The 19,285-nt window shown below is 43.3% G+C and overlaps 1 protein-coding gene across 2 annotated transcripts in view; it reads left to right on the top strand.

The window, feature by feature from the left end:
- The window catches only part of cux1a (cut-like homeobox 1a), a 57,481-nt gene that overhangs the window by 24,022 nt on the left and 14,174 nt on the right, over positions 1–19,285 (top strand). For both annotated transcript variants that reach the window (XM_085370858.1, XM_085370857.1), the window contains exons 4-13: positions 1,768–1,846; positions 4,632–4,769; positions 7,035–7,158; positions 9,227–9,303; positions 10,221–10,287; positions 14,741–14,789; positions 17,040–17,144; positions 18,456–18,644; positions 18,893–18,951; positions 19,238–19,280. In XM_085370858.1, coding sequence (XP_085226984.1) covers positions 1,768–1,846; positions 4,632–4,769; positions 7,035–7,158; positions 9,227–9,303; positions 10,221–10,287; positions 14,741–14,789; positions 17,040–17,144; positions 18,456–18,644; positions 18,893–18,951; positions 19,238–19,280 — 930 coding nt within the window. The remainder of the gene's footprint in view (positions 1–1,767; positions 1,847–4,631; positions 4,770–7,034; positions 7,159–9,226; positions 9,304–10,220; positions 10,288–14,740; positions 14,790–17,039; positions 17,145–18,455; positions 18,645–18,892; positions 18,952–19,237; positions 19,281–19,285) is intronic.

The raw sequence follows: 19,285 nt of genomic DNA, 5'->3' as shown, positions 1-19,285 counted from the left end.
AACCTGCCTCTAACTGTAGGGTGTGTCCTACATTAAATGTCTATTTCCTGCCTCCCATGTTGGGCTATATAAAGCTAGTGTACCACTGACCTTGGCCCAGTCATTGTACAGTCACGCAGCTGGCTTCCTTCGGTGCCATTGGCAGATAATTTTTTTTTTTCTGTGTGTGTGTGATGGTTTTTGTATGTTTCTTTTTTATGATGAGATTGTGTGGCATGACTTTAAGTCTCTGATCACATTCCCTTATATATACAAACACACACACAGACGTGTGCACGGACATTTCGACAGGTTTGATGTTGGTGTGTGTGAGAAAGGTATTAGTGCTCTGTATCTGTAATCTCCCATTAGCGGCCATGCATTTGAGGATTCTGATCGCTCAGTGTCACACAGCACACGAAGAAGGGTAAAGTACACGATGCAGCATGATGTGAGAACGAGAGATATTAGTATTGGAGAGAGAGGGAGGAGGGAGATTGCAGGAGCATGCAAGAGAGACTCAAGTGTGACAGAGAAACATGTGAGAAAGGCTAACAGTGGAAAAAACAAATTGAGGAAAAGAAAAGACTGAGTCAGAGAACATGGAAGTGACAAGAGAGAGAATTTGTGAGAGAGACGGGGAGAAAGACACAGAGAAATGAAAAAAAGAGGGAGGGGTGGGGTGCTGGCACCAGCCTACTCAGGGCCAGATGTTTTGCGGCTAAAAAACTAGAGATGAATCAAAGCCATGTGAAGAGATTTATTAGGTTCCCATAGGAGCCCAGGCAGTATTACATGTAGCCCGCTCTGTTTACAGTGGCAAGAACCCCTAAACCACCCATCAACTACACTACTGGCTTGGCTGGGAATGTGAAGACTTTATATTTGGACTTATATAGGCTTTTGTCTTTATTCCTTTTCTCTCAGTGAATGTGCTGGAGGAGTTGGAAGAGAAACACAGGCTGTTTAGTCTGAGTGCGTGAGCCAGAGTAGTCAGCTGTAGCTCTGCCCAGTACAGTAGCACCATCTGAATGTCTTTATTTGGCATCTGTTTCCCTCGATTTAGACTTGATTTCAGATGCATTTCGCCTACTCTGTCTGCTTCTCATATTGAAGTGTGACACAGAGACTATGGCAGAGCTCGTTGCCTCATGTTTCAGCATTGACAACAGCGTAAAAGTTCCCCTCTCCAGTATGATTTTAGAATTAATCTCTTATAGATCCAATCTAATGCTGTCCGTTTCAATAATATCGGTGATGGAATGCATGCCGTGCCCTCTTGTGTTAATGGCTGCATCAGTAATGGATCCACACTGTATTGCTGCTAAGAGCTGACTGAATAATCTGCCCCTGCTGTGGCTGGAAAGACTGAGCCAGCTGTTTAATGATGTCAGTGTGCTGGAGGGGAAACAAACACACACATTTGCACACAGGCTCGCCATCTCACACACACACACACACACACACACACACACACACACACACACACACACACACACAACAGACTGAAGGACTTAGGCACACTCACTCGAGGACAGACGGATAGACGAACACACGTACACAGCAAACGAAACGCATCCGTCATCGGCTGAACAGCTGAACTGACTTCACGGGAAGGAAACACCAACGTGGCCGCTGTCATGACGGCCCCGATCTCATGCAACATACCAAGGCATAGTGAGGATAGACAGATATGTAGACGGCTCTCACCGTTAAATTAATGTGCCTGCTTTTGGAGTGTATGGTAACTGACGTTTAACAATTACGTTTTATTTTTCCTCCTTGCAGATCGATGCCTTGAGTAAGAGGAGTAAAGAAGCAGAGGCCGCCTTCTTGAACGTGTACAAAAAAATAATCGATGTCCCAGGTAAGACTGCTCTTAGTGATGATACAAGTGTGTTTGTGTAGACTCCTCCCTAGTCCGGAATTGCAATCAGGGAGACCTTCCCTCATCCGTGCAGACAGCAGCAACAGGGAAAAACGCAGAAAACGTGTGACACCGTCCCTCTGGTGCTGCTTCACTGTTCATCCAGGCGTGTGCGACGTCTTAATATGTCCCCAGGAGACCTCATCCCCATTGGTATAGCCGTTATAGGGTCTTAACAGAAGGTGCGTCCTGATACGGATGACAAGCGTGCCCACAATTGGCCGCGGCAAAGTGTGCACATACACGAGCGGTCGCATCCAGCAGCACTGAGGCTGAGGGAGGGCCGCGCGGCACCGAGAGCTGCAGAACACACAGCCACAGTGCTGCTGGTAGGAGACTTTCAGCTGCTCGGGAGCCCTGAAGGGGCCGCGTATGCAGGAATGAAAGAGTTGAGTTCATCTATAGCGTAAGGAGGTCATCATATTCCCACATGGATAGACCTACAGTAATATCTTTGGATTGTACTGCTCCCAATAAGTCAGCGCCAGCTCTGACGGGGCTATTCTTAACTTGCAGCGAGACAATGATGTAATGCCTGATGCATACACGCACACAGACACAGACCGGCCTGACTAATGCAGCAGTCTTGAAAGAGGAAACAGTGTGTTTTGTTCTGTCTTCTATCAGCTGAAGGCCTGGTTAGTCAGCCCAGTGTGCTCTGGTTTAGATTAAAGGTGTCTGGCGAGAGCGTTCAGCACCAGTGGCCCACCAGTCAAACTGCTTTTAACAGGCTGTACAGTTGATTTGAAGCGGGGGGGTCCAAGTGAAGGACACAGGTTTGATAAGAGGGAGAGAAAGTTGATTTTTCAAGGGCACAGAGGCAGATAGGAGTCCAAATTCAGGGCGTACAGTTATGTTAGTGAGTGTTTGTACTTGTGTGTATTTTTTTTTTGTGAGACTTTGGAAGCAAACGCATGTGTTTATGTGAAGAGGTGTGTGCGTGCGTGTGTGTGTCAGAGCCAAGCCCTGCATGGTGTGTCACCTTGACAGCACAAAATCAGCATGAAATTCCCCAATCGTTCTCTGCTGATCTCTCATTAGCATAGTTAAGATATCTAACTGCGTCAGACATGAGTCACACACACAAACGCGCGCGCACACACACAGCCCTTACCCCCAGCTGTAAGCTGTCAGTTCCTCTTATCTGTACAACACACACACACACTCATAAACACGCACACACAAACACACACACATAAACTGCTCTTTTAGCTGGCATGCTGATGAGCGTCGCCTGCGTCTCTTGGCTGCCTGTCACCAGTCTGCCACCCATGAGCACCAATCAGATGTGATTGGCCTGACTGACAGGCCTCTCTTCATCACACTGACAGTTAACCCTGCTGTGTGTTCAGAGATGTTGGTAAAATGCCTCCAGAAAGTTGCCTTTCTTCCTTCTGTCTCTGTTTCTTTAATCTCGTATTTACCTTTTCTCATTGCCTGTTTTTACAGCTCCGCTTTGTCCATCTGTCTGCTCCCATGTTTTTCTTCTTTCTCGCTTTCAAGCGGCATCATAGCGAAACATTTTAACTGATCATAGCCCAGTAATCTCTCCTGTTAATTTGTCTCTTCTATGTTACTGTGTGCCTCTACTTATCCGGTTCTCCCGCTGCGCCAACAGTTGACGCATTATGTTTTTTTCCCGCATACAGAAACCAAAGTTAATCTCCTAACTCAACAATGGTCGCTTGATACAAAGACTGATAGTCTATCGTTCAATAGACTTTATGGATAAAGTTTTGTTAGGAAAGAATGGGTAAACCAACAGTGACTTATAAGTACGAAGTTTGATCTGTTCTTTTCTAATCACCGAAGTGCTCTGATGTTATAAGAGCCTGATGACTTTCTTTTTAGGTCATTATCAGTAAGTGAGAATAATGTATTTAAGTGTGGCCGTGAGAAGCCAGTGATGAAGACGCATCAAGGTTAAGCTGCTTTACTCTATAGCAGGAGCATTAAACATAAGGCCCGGGGGCTTGAATCGGCCCGACGAACACTTGAATCCGGCCTTTAAACTGTATTTTCACAAGTTTTTAAGATTTTCCTGTTGATAAAGACTGCCTACCCCCAGTGCAATTCATACTACACCAAAGTAATTGAATGACAGGAAAGCACTTGCTTTTCAGCCACTAGTGAGTCTACAGTAAATTAACAAAAACTTTATATTTTATAATTACAGGACAATCTGTGCAATGAACTATCATGACTCTTTCTGTAATTTTACACATTTATCATGCAGTTCCACCTAAGATCAAACTGGGCTGTGTGTGACCCACGATGTTAAATGAGTTGGACATCCCTACTCTAAAGTATTGAACCTTCTATCATGAAGAGTAGTTTGAAAACAGGTTTATTATAAATAACTAACATTAAATAGAATTTACTGCCACATTATTATTTCTAAAAGTAAAGCCAAGCTCTGATTTGAAGATGTCAGACTGTTCTCCCCTCATCGCAGTATGACTGGTAATTGCGATATGTTTTGGTTTCTGCTCTAACCACTAATCCTCCAAAGGGGGATCAGAGGTCAGGGTCGGCTCCAGAACAGTTGTCCTGGAGCTGCTAGAGATTCATTGCCTTGCCCAAGGACTCTTCACCAGGGCAAGCTCTCCCTCTCTCTCACAGGGCCATGAATGTAGTTATTCCTAGCTCACTACACCACCTTGCCGCCCTTGCTTGTCTGATCTGCTTTACAGTGTGTTAACATGGTGTGTGTTTTCTCTACCAGATCCTGTACCTGTGTTGGAGCTGGCTCAGCAGCTGCAGCTGAAGCTCCAGAGGATGCACGACATTGAGACAGAGAACACCAAACTTCGAGAGACACTGGAGGACTACAACAAAGAGTTTGCAGAGGTTAAAAACCAAGGTTAGAGACGGATGCGTGCACAGGCACACATTATGGGATTTTCCCGACTTTGACAGAAGTAGATGTAGACCATACAATTAACTAGTTAATACTTATCAAAATTTCACATTCCGGTGTTTTATGTTGACGCTCGTTTGTGAAAAAAACAGACACTAATGCCAGTGAGTCCAGATCTTCACTCCATGTCATTTCCTTTTCCCTACACTTCTGGTCTCTTTACACTTGTGCTATCCATCCCTCTTCCCAGCAACCTAAAAATAAACTTTAAAAAAATTAAATGAGAAGAGAACTTGTGTAACCTGGGTTTTAGTGAAAAGCTTTTGTAAAGCTGTTGTAGAGCGATTCTTTTTTTCTTCTTCTTCTTCTTCTTCTTCTTCAAAAAAAAAAAAAAAAAAAAAGGATGTTAACTAAATTAAAAACAATATGCCCAGCTGGACCTACAGTGGACCAGTCATCCTGTCCTGGATTGCATCTAATTGCAGTAACAGGAGGGTCTGGTTGGAGCAGAATACGGACTCACTGAGTCACCTGCTGCAGATTTGCTGTGGTAGTTGAAGTCTAGGAGAGACTTGTTGGAGTAGCAGCTAAAGTGATATCCAGGAGGGCCACTACAGCAGCCCTGTAGATAGGAAGTGTTGGAGTACAGCTGGTTAGCAGCAACTGAACATTGAAAATATAACTGAGGAGACTATCCACTGAGTTGTTTTCTTTCTCTAATGGATTAAAAAAGAAAACATTGCTAAATTGAATCGGCAGATACACTTTGGTGGCCTTGTTGTCAAGTCTGTGTGTGAAAAGTGTAGTGGAAAATTTTGTCCTGCTTGTGTATGAAAAGGTAGTTTTAGTTCATTAAAAAAACGAGCAGTATGTGAAGCAAGATGAACACAACATTTTCAGTTTCTGGACATATTTTCGGTTTAGCTTATAGCTCTCTCGAAAGTGGAAATGTCTTAAAGTTCAGGGGACTAAAGGTGAGAAAGTCTCTACTCTTGCTTCAGAATTCTTTCCTGCGTGTGTGCGTGGACTGCCTTGTTTGTGCAGCTTTACTTGAAATCTGTCCTCATCATTGCGGGTTTATACCTCTTTGACATACATTGAGATATGTGGAAAAAAAAATCCTAAACACTAAAATGTCCACAGGTTTACGTTTAAAAAGTTTCCCGTGAGGATGAAAAAGACGTGACAGAGTTGGAGGAATGTAAAAAAAAAAAAAAAAATGCAATGATCTACATCCGCTTAAAGATGGAGAAACTGACAACAGCGGGGAGAGATGAGTGAGAAGCGGTAATAAAAAGTGGTGTAATTTCAGTCGAAAAGGAGGAGTGAGCGAGCGAACGGGGGAATGTTTTGGAATCCCCCTTTCCTCAGTGAGAGTTAATTGGAACAGCTCGATAGCGGCAGGGTTCCATTCTGCCATTGATTTTCCTGTTCCCTCATCCTTTATCCCTCCTTCCCGCCTCAATAGATGGGGGATATTTAAACCCCAAAACACACTGTGGAACTCCCACTCCTGTTAAACACACACGCGGATCCGCCCGCACACTCTCTCTCACACACACACACACCACACACATTCACACACATACACACACACAGAGTGCAGGGGCCATTGATCCCCGCAACCTAAATGTTTAAAGTTCAGTTAAGCAGTTAAGGGGTAAGAGGGCTCTGAGGGGACTCTCCTCTATTGATTATGTGTCAGAGCAGTGAGACTGGAGTTTAAATCACACGCACACACACACAAAGTGCTAAGAGCCCTCAGTCAAAGGTAGCGAGCAGCAATGCGTTATATCATTGTCTCACTCACTTATATCTTTCTCTGAGAAACACACACACACACACACACACACATAGGGAGGACTATTTATTACTCCAGTTATGTGTTAGATTTATTTCAGGCTGCCCCATACAGCGCTCAGCCGGCAGCAGGTTATGGGGTTTCGGTACTAATGCAGTCCTAATGAATGCAGCATATCTGCTCTTAGTGATAGTTGAATATTCTACGGCAGCTGCGGATTCAAAGATTAGACCGGGGCCATGGGGGCCAAGGTCTTCATCTGTGCTCACAGAGGAAGAATGCAGGATGTGAAATGCTGCTTCTTAGGCAAAGGTCAAACACCTCGCTAAAAACATCGTCACTGCTATTTTATATCAGATATATAGAAAAGTGCCGTAGTTTGCTGTCTGTGTTTTCTATCTAGATCACTCACGTTTCTGACTTCTTTTCTCTCGGTGCTCGCCTCTTTGCTCTAATCTCTTCCACAGAGGTGACCATTAAGGCCTTGAAGGAGAAGATTCGCGAGTACGAGCAGTCTCTGAAGAATCAAGCCGAGAACCTGGCCCAAGAGAAGCAGCTCCAGCTACACAACGACTATGCAGAGAAGGAGAGGTAAAAGTTGCGCATGTTTATGTGCGTATGTGCGCTGCTGCAGCTGTGTTTAAAGTAATAACCTCTGCATTATTTTGCAGTTTGAATGCTTTGGGTCATTGTGCCCTCAGGCAGAACTGCTGATTCTTATCTTTGAATGATAGGTTTAAGATTTCAGACTTTATTTAGCAGGGCTCTCTGTTCACAACTTACTAATTCCTACTTAAGCAAATCTCCAAGGGCTCTTTTCTTTTTTTTTTCTTTTCTCTTTTTTCAGTAGTTATCAGTCTAATCAACAAATTGTTGCTTATTGCTTTCCTCCTGCGCACAAATGTAGGAATGGAGATAACTTGCATAAAAGACAATGCCAGCATTTTTGTCATGTGGGCGCTTGCCATTCTCGCTTTGATGGGAATCGACACCATCCACTCCCATTTTCTGTTTACCAAGATACTTTTCAGCCGTTATGTTGGATATTTTGCTGCCATGGGCCTCTGCTGTGCAAAAATATGCTTTGCTGATAAAGACTACTTTATTTCAATACAATGGTTTTTTTTTTGTTAAAGTGTGTAATTTTCAGGTGTACAGGAAGACGGGGGCAGTAATAAGCTCAAAAAATGCTTCCGGATGCTTTAGGGACATTTAAAAAAAACTGCTTAGTGAGGCTAAAATGCTTTAATACTGCCATTTTCCAGAAAAGGGCCAATTTGGCCTAAAGTATAATGGACTTGAGGCAGGAATATTGTTTCACGTAACAACTAACTCAGGCTCCTTTGCTTCTACATTGGATCCCAAAAAACAGTAACTAGTTTAAGCTATCTTGTGATCCCATATTAACTTGGATAATGTGTGCTCTTATTTTGAAGTAATCAAATCAAATAAAAAAGAGATGTGCAGACATCTGAGTGATGAGGCTTCATGTGATTAGCCGCTGCAGCCTCGGGGCTTAAAGACGCAGCATATTTTCACTGAGGGAGAACAAGAGCTAAAAAAGCTCTGATGGATGCGTCAGACCTGAACGTTTTTATCAGCAATGAAATGAAAGTTTGAGACCGACAGAATTAACAGATTAAATTCAGCGTGTCACAAGTGCTCAGCTGCACAGTATGGAGTTCCTCTTCAAGCATGTTAATATGCAGTTTTACTACTAAATCGCACTCTCACCATGCAGATTTAGTAATGATATACTGACTCCAAACAGTCTCCGCTGTAATTCTAAGCGAATGAGACCCGATGCACTGAACGCTATGGATTTTCTCCAAGCTACAAGCTGCTTGCAGTCTTTAAAACACCATCCCTCTGATGAAAGTCCTCATTTCAAGTTGACGTATACAGTTTACTAATATGAAATGGACTTTACAAAGCACGTTTTCCTCCTGTCAGTCATCTCGTTTGTTTGACGAAGCTGTATTAAAGCTCACTGTCCCTTTCATACGTACAGTAGAAGATCAGTTGTCCAATTGTATTTCCTGTACGTCAGTGTTTTATGGGCCCCTTCCTGTCTGCAGTGAGCTGACTTCCTGTGTCTGAGAGAGAAGGGGGGGGGGAGTAAATGGATGGCACCTCCGATGCATTTCATCCTGCAAGGAATGAGCGAAGGGTAGAGAGAGTGAGGGAGATGAAAGGATGAAGTAGAGGGCAGAAAAATAGAGATGACAGGAGAGACAGATTGGCGGGGAAGGGGGGCATCAAAGAGTGCCATAAAGACCATCTTTGTGCTAGATTATTGATGTTTTTACACGCAGTGGCAATTTCTCAGCAGAGCCCAACTTTTTATATGCTAAGAATGAATCTATTTTATCCTTGTGGTTTCTGTCGCCCCCTCCCCCCTCTCCCTTAGTCAAGCCTCGCGCACTCTCTCTCTCTCTCTCCCCCCTGGGTGCAGTGTGCCCCAGTGGCCAGACATTCCTGCCTAATAGGGCTGCTTAATGAGGAGTGGGTTGTGTTGGGAGGATTTTAGGGTGGAAAACACTTCAGAAATGGTGGGAAAATAGAGAATAGTCGCAGTTTCCACAAAGTGTGAGCTCAGAATTTACTGACTCAGTATCTCTTGACTGACTGTGACTTTCTGCTACCTGGTCTCTTGTAGGAAACTCCAGGAGAGCCAGGACTCCATGTCCTCAAGGTTGGAGGAGGCCGAACAGAAAGCCCGGTCCCTACAGACAGGTACCAGCCTACGCAGCCTGTACACACCTGGGGATTGTTTACCCACCTTTAGATAAAGTGCTCTTATCACTGAAAGTGTAGTTGGGCTGGCTATTAAGCCTTTGAAAACTTCTTAAAGGGGACTTATTATATTAATCTCCAGTTCCATATTTTTATCCCTGTACTTTTGTAGAGTAGCTTTGTATGATTTAAAAGTTCAGCGTCATCTTTGTTTACCTTAAACCCGTGAAGCCCTGTATTCTGCTGTCCTGAAACAAGCTGTTTTAGCTCCCTTCCACCTCCCTTTAATCCAGCTTTCTTCAGACTGACAAATAGAAGGGTTGAAACATCAGGTGGGTGGAGCGTCTGTGCTCCCAGGCAAAGCTGCGTTCCCGAGATGACCATATAAGGATATCCCCTCTCAGTGATATCATGCAGATCCCAAAGTAGAAAAAAAGAATATATTTAACCGGAGCTTTGGGCTCATAGGGGTTACATCCACATACACCGACCATATTACTTAAAACTTGTCATTTGTAATGTGATCATCCACCTTTGTGTGACAGAAAAAAGGAAATCATAATAGATTCCCTCTATTCCTCTCTATTTCTCAATAAATGTTCACCCATTGTGAAAATGAGTTTAAAAAAAAAAACAGCTACTGGTGATTATTATGTTTAACACTCATAGTTAATCTGACACATCTGGACTAGGTGTCTGCGAGGCCTGGAGATCTAAGAAAATCTCAGCTGTCATCACTGAGAAACAGAAATGCCAAAGTTTCTCGTGTGAAATAAGACTTTAGTAGTAAGAAGCTGTCAAAGATAATGTTTACACCTTTAATGCTCTTTTAAAAAGTATCGCTCATGTCTGGATCTGCTTCTTCAGCTCACTTTGCACCAGGAAAACCCTTAACTGTCTCTCACCGTCTTTTGCAGCACTTGAAACAACTCAGGCCGAGCTCTTTGATTTGAAGACAAAGTATGACGAGGAATCCACAGCAAAGTACGTGCCTCACTGATCTATGTGTGTTTGCGGGTGACTTCTCCCCTCTGGCTCCTCCATACTCTCCTCCTGACATAATCATCCTGTTTAGTGAATCTCCTTGCATGGAAACTCCCCCTTCTCTCCCTAACAGCTGGATTTTCTCCCACAACAGCCAGCAGCCTCCAAATCCCGGCATTACCCATGCACTGTAAATACTGAAAGGGATTGTAATGTATTCTGCAGCCAAACTAAAACATCAAAATAGAGTTTGTTTTGTGCGCGCGGATGTGTGTGTGGTTTTGTTTAATCCATTAAGACCTGATATGTACGTATAAGTCTTATATAGGCGCCTGATGTCTTAATGGGGTAAAGAGCTTTCAGATTTCATCAGAGACTTGATAGAGAGGTGCCAGATTGAAAGCTACATATGTTTTCTAATAGGACCTGTAAGATGAGATGGCTTCAGTCGAGCTTTGGGCATCTATCATTATTGATCTTATAGTAGTGTTGAGGATGAGAACAGAAGCTTTTCCATGTCAGCACTCCGCACTGTGAAGTGGCACTTTATGACATTCACACTCCTCGTTCCCTCTGGGTTAGCAGCAGGACCCAGAACCTCGTGAGCACCAGAATCGCATACGCAAAGCTGAAAAATTACATTTCCGGGGAAGGGGGGGATCACCCTGCCTTGACTGAAATATGAGCTCTTTTGGCTAAATCCAGGGACTGATAATAAAATGGTCAAGGGCATCCTGTGTTCATACACAAAGTACGGGAGAGTATCAACTTGGCTTTTAAGGCCACCCCACCACCACCACCATCGCCACCCCATCCCATTTACCTGGCCCCAAACTCACTGTGCCTCTCCATTAAGAGTTGTTAAATTGATTGGCTGTTAAAAACAAATCGATCCCTCTTCTGTCTTCCTCACAAATTTTTTTTTTTCTCCCTGTTTTTTTCCTTTTTTCCCTCTTACCTCGCTCACTCGCACACTTTGTCGTTTGTCTCCTGCATTAGGTGTTTGGTTTTTTTTTAGTGTGAGAGGAAAGACCACAGGACGAAATTGCACACGGTGTAATAGCACTAATCAATATGTTTCATAGTCTATCAGAAGGCCCTCCCTCCCCCCGTCCCCTTTCCTGCACTTCTTCTTCTTTTTTTTTTCTTCCTACATTTCTTTACGCTTTCTTTTGGCGTCCTTGTCTCTTCGTTTTATGTCAGAAGAAAACACTTTTTGAAAAGACACTTATAGTAGGTCCCATTTGCTTACAGAAGCTAATAAACACATGCCCACCCACATAAATACACACACACACACACACGTACAAGTATACACTCACTCATTCGCTCACTCACTCACTCGTGAGCCCGAGGCAGTCAGGGTCCTTGACTATGTGGCGTGCTGTGATCTGAAATTTTAATGCAACGCTTTAAAGCACACACAAACCCTCTCTAACCCTGCACCCTCCCAGTCCTTGGAGTCCTTCCCCCGTTTACTGCTTGGCTGAGCAAATCGCCAGTGTTTGGCTGAACACAACTTTTAACCCTTTAACTGCATACATTTTGGCACTGCGAAACACAAACGCATACATACATATCATGCGCTTCTCTCCTCACAAGCGCACAGACACGTGCGGGTACACACACACAAACGCGCACACACGCACACACTCGCTCTGAACTTTTCACTAAGGAGGACATTGCGTGACAAATCCCCCCCATCCTCTCGCTGCATTTGGGTAATCTGCCTTTTAAAATAAGCACTAACACACTCTCACAAACACCCGTGGACGTACACAAACACACTCCCTGAGAATTTGGTCGATGTTTGCAGCGCCCGGAGAGTCTCAGCTTCAGCGGGAGGCGGGCCTGCAGATGTAGCGTAGCCCCCCCCCCCTTCTCTGTGTCGACGCTGTGAGGGTCTGGCTTGGCCGCATTTTACCCGTTTAGTCCCTGTTAAAGATTAATGATATATTGATCTCCAGCCCCACAGGATGCTTTGTGTGTGTATGTGTGTGTGAGTGTGTGAGCTGAGTGTGCGGAGACTCCTCTGTATGTTTGCGCATAGCTTTATCTGCATGTAGGAGGCTTTGATAATATTTTGGTTAAAATCCGTTTAATTGCCGATAATTAGGCACCGGTCAATAGGGCTTTCTTTCCGGTGTCCAGCCCAAGCACACAACAACACAAAATGGCGCACAACATACACACAGACACGGTCTCACAGCTAGCTTCTTTTTAAGCCTCCTTGAAATCCCCAAGGTAACACGCTGTGAAAACGCAATGTGGAGAAAGCCAAGGAAAGAAAAGGAATGGAGTGATGAAAGCTGGAGGGCAAAAAGCGAGCCAGGGGCTGGAGGCATCAGCGAGGAAGAGGGGATAAGAGAGCGATAGAGGAGGGAAATGAAAATCTAAATCAGGGGAATATCCTGCTGGCACCGAGGACAGAGGCCGAGGAAGAGAGGGCGAAAGATGAGAGAGGGGAGGTGGAAGGAAGAAAAAGATGAAAGGAGGGGGTGAAAAAAGTGGAGGGCGATGGGAAGGCAACGGTTGAGGGGGAAAGGATGGAGGCAGGCAAAGGGTGGAAAAGAAAAGGAGCGCTTGAGTGAGGAGCAAGAGAGAAGATGATAGGAGATGAAAAGGCCTGTCTGAGATGGAGGAAGTACAGTAGGGCCTCAGAGGCTCTGGGCTTGTTTCAGAAGTCCTATAGTACTCACTGATGTCACTGGGTGCACCCATTGGCTTTCATGGTACAAAAGAGTGTGTGCAAGTGTGTTTGAGTGTGCGCTGATTGTGTGCATTTTCCATTTTGGCTGTGTATCTACTCTATAGCTCCTCCCTGTGGCTGCTGTATGGTGTTTTATAGATAAGTTTGGGTGCTATAAAATCAGACTTTATCATCACGAAGGACCCACCCCCCCTTTTACTCTCCAGTGTTTGATGAAGTCATTCCAGCGGGTGCATTGGCGGGCCACGGACAGTTCCTGCCCTGCCCAGCGACTGACTGACTGACTGACTGTATCAGGATATGCAGAAAATCCCTTCCCTGTGCTCTGCTTTGGCCCTCAGCCTCTAGCTTTGCCTTTATAATTCCCAAATACAGCCAAATCCAAAGGTTATTTAAGAAGACTTTGTGCATCTGTACTTTGATTAAATGATCACATTTGGAGCAGGAGCGGTGGTGTATTTGGGTTGCATTACTACCCATAAACGCTCTCCATTACAAGCTTTTCTAGCTTGTTGGCTCTCTGACCTTAACATTTGTGTGCGCGGGTGCGCGATTTGAGTGCGCTTGCGGGTCCTGCACACTATAGCTTAAGACGGGATAAAAGCTGTTGAGGTAGTGTACTATTATGTTGCTTAAATACATACTAGATCCTTTTAACTGTTAGGGAAAGAATAAAAGCGGAGAGTGAAAAGCTCTCCCACCCACATCTGATTCTTTTTGCTGCATTGCCTGTGGCACAATGTTGACCTAATATCAACTGTGTCTGTTTTGTTAAACACATTCAAATCAGTAGTACTCAAGCCTATGGGACATAACACTGTTTCTCATACTGTGACACACAAATACAAAAGCTGCGTGGGCTACTGGGTTCACTATCAAAAGATTGCAATAAAATCAAAAGGTCTTAATGGACGCGCAGTGCACATATGCGCCTCACGCCTTTCCACTCGGTGCCACTCGCGTATTCTTATCAGCGAGGAATGTCTTAAATAAACACGCATGCATTTATGCCATGTCGTTGCATTGCGTTATAGACCATCGGTGAGGTCACTATTTCCAAAGCCTCCTCGTGCTGGGAAACATATTCACGCATGTTGAAAACTCAAAAACAGAAAGGCAATTGTAGTTTAACTCAAAGTTAAAGTCGTCATTACGAAATATTAACATTCGCTGCGCTTCTGTATTCTTCAGTTCCCGCTCATTGTTCACAGAAAAGTGCCAGGTATCCACGTCTCTCACGATGGAGGGATTATTTAAAATATTTTTCCCAAAGTCCAATGAGAGGTGGTATTACGGGGATGTATTCTTGCTGTTTGACCTCTAGCAAGTGAGAGGTGAACCATGGCCTCCATCCAGACCATTAGTCAGACACAATCACACAGCTTCATAGCAGATTAGTCTGCTGTATTAGGACTTAGAGCTCTATTAATGTAATCCCTCTGTTTTAGTGTGGCCTGGGTTTAGGGGCTTACATGTGCACACCTACACTCATAGACACACACACATTTAAATACATGTATGCACGCACATATACAAGCTGTTTGGGTTATGGAGTTCACAATCAATGGATTAAGGTGAAATTTAGACAGTAGCTTAATGGACACCGTACCGGGATGCTCTAAATCTGTGCACCTCTCTTTCTGCGAGTCGTCATCATTCATTTATCCATATTTGTTTTTTTGTTTTTTTTATATCCTCTGTGCATTTATCTGAAGTAACAACACATGTTTTTCTGTCTCTTAGGGCGGATGAGATTGAGATCTTGATGACAGACCTGGAAAGAGCCAATCAGGTAGCCCGCTCGGTTTAATACTGAATAGTATTTTTTTTTTTGTTTAAGTGCAACACTGTCCAAGTTGTCTTCACAAGTTTCATTGTTAAATTGTAGACCAAACAAATGCTGGCTGAAATTGTTGTGGAGGCAAACATGAGGTAAACCGATTTAAAACAATTTATTTTAGTGATATTTTATATTTTAGCTTCCTCTAAACAAATGTGACATGACCAAACCACCAACAAGTTTTTTATTGTGCTAACACACATCCACTGTGTGTCATTTATTTTATTGTGGACCCATTTAAAAGAAAAAAAAAGAAAAGAAACTTTGTCAACAGAAAAATAGTTGATAGGGACTTTCTGTCCTTTAATTGTTTATCTCTTACTTTGCTGGGCTGATTGTGGCACCCGAGCCTTGTGTTTGACACCCCTCCATGTTAATTGCAGTGAGGTTTAGCGTTCATTTTAATTGAATTCAATGAATCGCATACAAAGTCCTGCATGGCCAGGCTCCTGCTTTTTATTTTGAGTGTTTTGTGATGACAGTCGATCTCTGATTAACCGTTTACTTTAAATTGAGTCTTTGAGGTTTTGGCAGCTGAACTTTGGATTCCTTATTGTCTCCGAAATCCTTCAGAAATCTGTGGTTTATTTTAAATGTCTGCTAAACGGGTTAACTTTTTCTTAAATACTTGCGCTTTATTTTTACGATATTGGTCACACAAATGTTTTTATTGTTGGTGTGTTTAAGACCATATGCTTGAAATTGTGTAAGTCGGGGGCATTGAAACATATTTAATGTGTGGTTTTATCCAATATGTGAAGCACTTTGCTGTATAAATATTATTTCTAATAAGCTATTATAATAAGTACACTTGCACAGTGTGCTTTGGTTTGATTAAGGTCACAGTGGGCATAATTTTTTGGATATTATTTTGTTTTTTAAAGAAACTGTTCTTTAACCTTCATAAAGAGCATGAGGGCCTGTTGCTGAGAGAATCTCAGAAAGGTGGTTTTGGTCTTTTTTCTATTGTGGGTTTGTTGACATGAAAAATAGACCTTTAAAAATATCGAAATATTCCTGTCTATTGAGAATCCATGAGATGTGGCTTGCTTATCACTGCGAGGGTTGCGGTTTCTTTTGCTTGTTTATTACACACCTACTAAACCCATCCAGCTGAAATAAGCCCCCCGGTCTGCCCTCTGCCCTCGTGTTGTAAATATTCCTGTGGTATCTGTTAATGTCATTGTTGTTAACTTTCATTATTAGCCCAAGAGTATGATTTGTGGTTAAAGGGGTAGCATAGGCATGTAATGTTAATATTAGCCTAAAGGTTAACGCTCCGACTATAATGCCGCACACACAAACACACACTCTATTCACACTTCTGATTTGAGGTTTACAGAGGATGACAGCATGGCCTCCAGCTCAGTCACAGACTTTTTATATGCTTTTATAAGAAGAAAATGGAAAACAGGATTTTCTTTTGCAACTAGCAGTCCAACTCCCACCCAGTCAATAACAGCTCTCAATATGGTTGCAATTAGGAACACTGTGGAATCGGCTCCCTGTAACTCCTAATGATGGCAAGTTGGCCGGCGTGGTAGATGATTCCCTACTGGAGCACGGCACTTTAGCAGTAAACACCAGGCAGCGGGTGTCATCTCAATGCTCAGGAATAACTTGAGATTTTTAATTAAGGAAATGTTCGCTCTTGGTTGTCATTCTAAATTTGTACATCGCATTTCCAGCCACCCTCCACTCTGAAGTATATCATTATTTACGCTGAAAGGGGCTGACTCGCTTTCCAAATAAAAAGTGCAGTTGACTGATAGAAGATTGTGTACTGAAAAACTTGTTCAGTTTGATTGCTAGTGTTGTGCATTCAGCATTGTACTCCTCTCCTTCACAGATGTCTTTGCTGTCAATGAGCAACGGTCACCGATTTGACAGATTTTAAACAGAGTAAAAGGGGAGGGGTTTTGCATATGAACAAAAACTTTTATTCCCGCTTTCTTGGGCTCACTATTCCCATTTTGTCTGTCTCGAAGGATGTGTTAAATAGCTCTTTAATTTTTTCTCCAGGGCTAGCGGAAAAAATGAGACAGGTTGAGTAGGGAAAACGGGAAAGCGTGTACATTAAAATTAACACTGAACTCACACAGAAGTGATCTGCGTTAAACTTTAGATTAATAGTGTTTTAACTGTAGGAACCTGCGACACAGGATTTTCCCTGAACGTTTCTCCTTTTCTTTTTCTTTCCAGCGAGCAGAAGCAGCTCAGAGAGAGGCAGAGTCAGTCAGAGAGCAGCTGTCCTTGAGCAACCAATCCCAGCAGCTCAGCAGCCCGGCCAAGGCTGACCCAAACACGGTAACACGTTTCACTCATTCACTGGATTGATAGGCTAAAGATCAGCTTGGCCTTTTTATGCTACACTGACAGACTGATTAATGGCTCAGTCACACTAGAGTAAAAATAGGGTGGCAACCTCTTTGCCACTAGGAAAAATAGGCGGTTGCTCAGTGATTTAAATAAATCTTTTGCAAGTCGTTGCTGGAACAAACTGATCATCCAAAGGCTGAGCATGCAACACCATCGACCTTTAGCAGACCACTTTTGATCGCAAGGCGACTGCACAGATCCCCTTGTGGGAGGCAGCCTGTCTCCAAACACACACAGTCCAGCTCGGACCGACTGCCATCACTCTGACAGATTGGTGAAGGTTTGCAAATAATTGCCATTTAATTTTTAAACACAGACAGATTGATTGCAATGTGTTGGCAGTCTGAGCGAGCATGTGCCAATAAACGCAACTCAGCTGCCCGTCTCTGCAGTTGGGAGCTTGGCTCAAGTGGTTGCCTGCTTCTGGTTATATTTCTGTATATATGTTAGGTTGTGCACATCATCATTTTTAAATCACTGTCCTGCAGCAACTATATCATTATTTGTGGAGGAACATTTTCATTTCTGTTACAAATCCATGAGGTTCTGACTGAATTCTGATTACGAGTAGATAATGTGAGTTTCGTTGTATGTAGATGCCAATAGATTTGCCACAGTTGATCACCATTATCACAAACAGATTTTATGTAATTGCCAAATCAACCCATTCAGTTACACACTGATCACAGCAAGAGTCTTTTTGCCTTTTTATTACCATCTTAATGCAAGTTGCTTTAAAGATGGCAACTGACTGCGAGTGGTGGCAGACCAGATTGCTGGTTCACTGCATTTGGTCACAGTAATTATTGCCGTGCCCTGGTCTCCCTAGTGACTATAGCTTTAAGCCTCACTTTATGGATAGACTTTAGTCACTGGTATTAAAGGTCAGATGCTGGAGTAACCAGTTAAGCTTCCTTAAGAAGTAAGATGTGATTGGTATATGGATTAACTGATTTATTGGATTTAACCAATAGCTTGCAGACATGGGACTTGGTTAGTGTACAGCTACTACTGTTCCGCCAAAGTTATCTACTTTCCTTTGGTATGAAGTGATTGTGATTGATTGCATCATCTGTGGCTATGAATCTGAAGAAGTAAGCCTTTTGACAAGATAATCAATATTGATCAGCTTTGTTTGACACAAAACATCCACTGATGAAATTATTCATTTGATAGAACTTGAGACTATATGTGGCTGGAGACTTACTCAATTAAACTGCCTAACTTTTTGGACTTTAGGAACAGTTGGAAGAGGTGGCGTCCCATTCAAATCTGGAGGCGGAGCTCAGGGCCAAAGAAAGAGAGACTGCCCAGCTGGTGGAAGATGTGCAGAGACTGCAGGCCAGCCTGACCAAACTCCGAGAGACCACCAGCTCCCAGATCTCACAGCTGGAACAGCAGCTTAGCAGCAAATCCAAAGTTCTGAAGGTACCAACGCAACAAACATCTGATTTTGGTTGGAAGCCACTTTAACTTTTCATTTATAATGACAAGCTACGTAAGTTTTACTAACTTACGTAGCTTGTCTTTTTCCCGTTTGCTTAACCCTATTCACCAGTTTACACCCTTCGTTGTGTAGAGTTAAGTAAATAATAGAAACGCAGGATCTACTGAGATCCAAGTGTTGATTTGTATTATTGTTTTAATTGTCTTTGTTGCATCTTTGCAATGTGTAGGAGCTGGAGGAGAAGCTGCAGAAGCAAGCTGACTATGAGGAGGTGAAGAAGGAGTTGAGGTGAGGAGTGAACACAGGCATTTGTGTGTCCTGTACAGATCTGTTTATTGCACGAGTCTGATGTCTTTAGACACGCGCAGTAAACAGAAGATGTGTCTCTTCATTTAATGTGGGTAACTCAATTGGGTGCCCTTACGTAGGCGAAGCCTTTGTGTTTGTAGTTTTGTATCGTCAGTCTCGCTCTTTGTCATTAAAAAGAAAGACATAGAAAAGTTAGCATCCTGTGTGTTTGTGTATATTTGGCGGTTTTCTCATGCTTGCTTTTTTTCCCTCCCTCCTTTCTCAGTATCCTCAAGGCTATGGAGTTTGGAGCATCCGACTCTGTGCAGGTAAG

This window comes from Diplotaxodon limnothrissa, linkage group LG14 (assembly GCF_057381915.1).
Source record: "Diplotaxodon limnothrissa isolate DT_005_m linkage group LG14, D_limnothrissa_male_GT1.1, whole genome shotgun sequence".
NCBI classification, from domain to species: domain Eukaryota; kingdom Metazoa; phylum Chordata; class Actinopteri; order Cichliformes; family Cichlidae; genus Diplotaxodon; species Diplotaxodon limnothrissa.
Note: the sequence above shows the minus strand (reverse complement) of the source record. Positions and strands in the feature narration are given on the sequence as shown.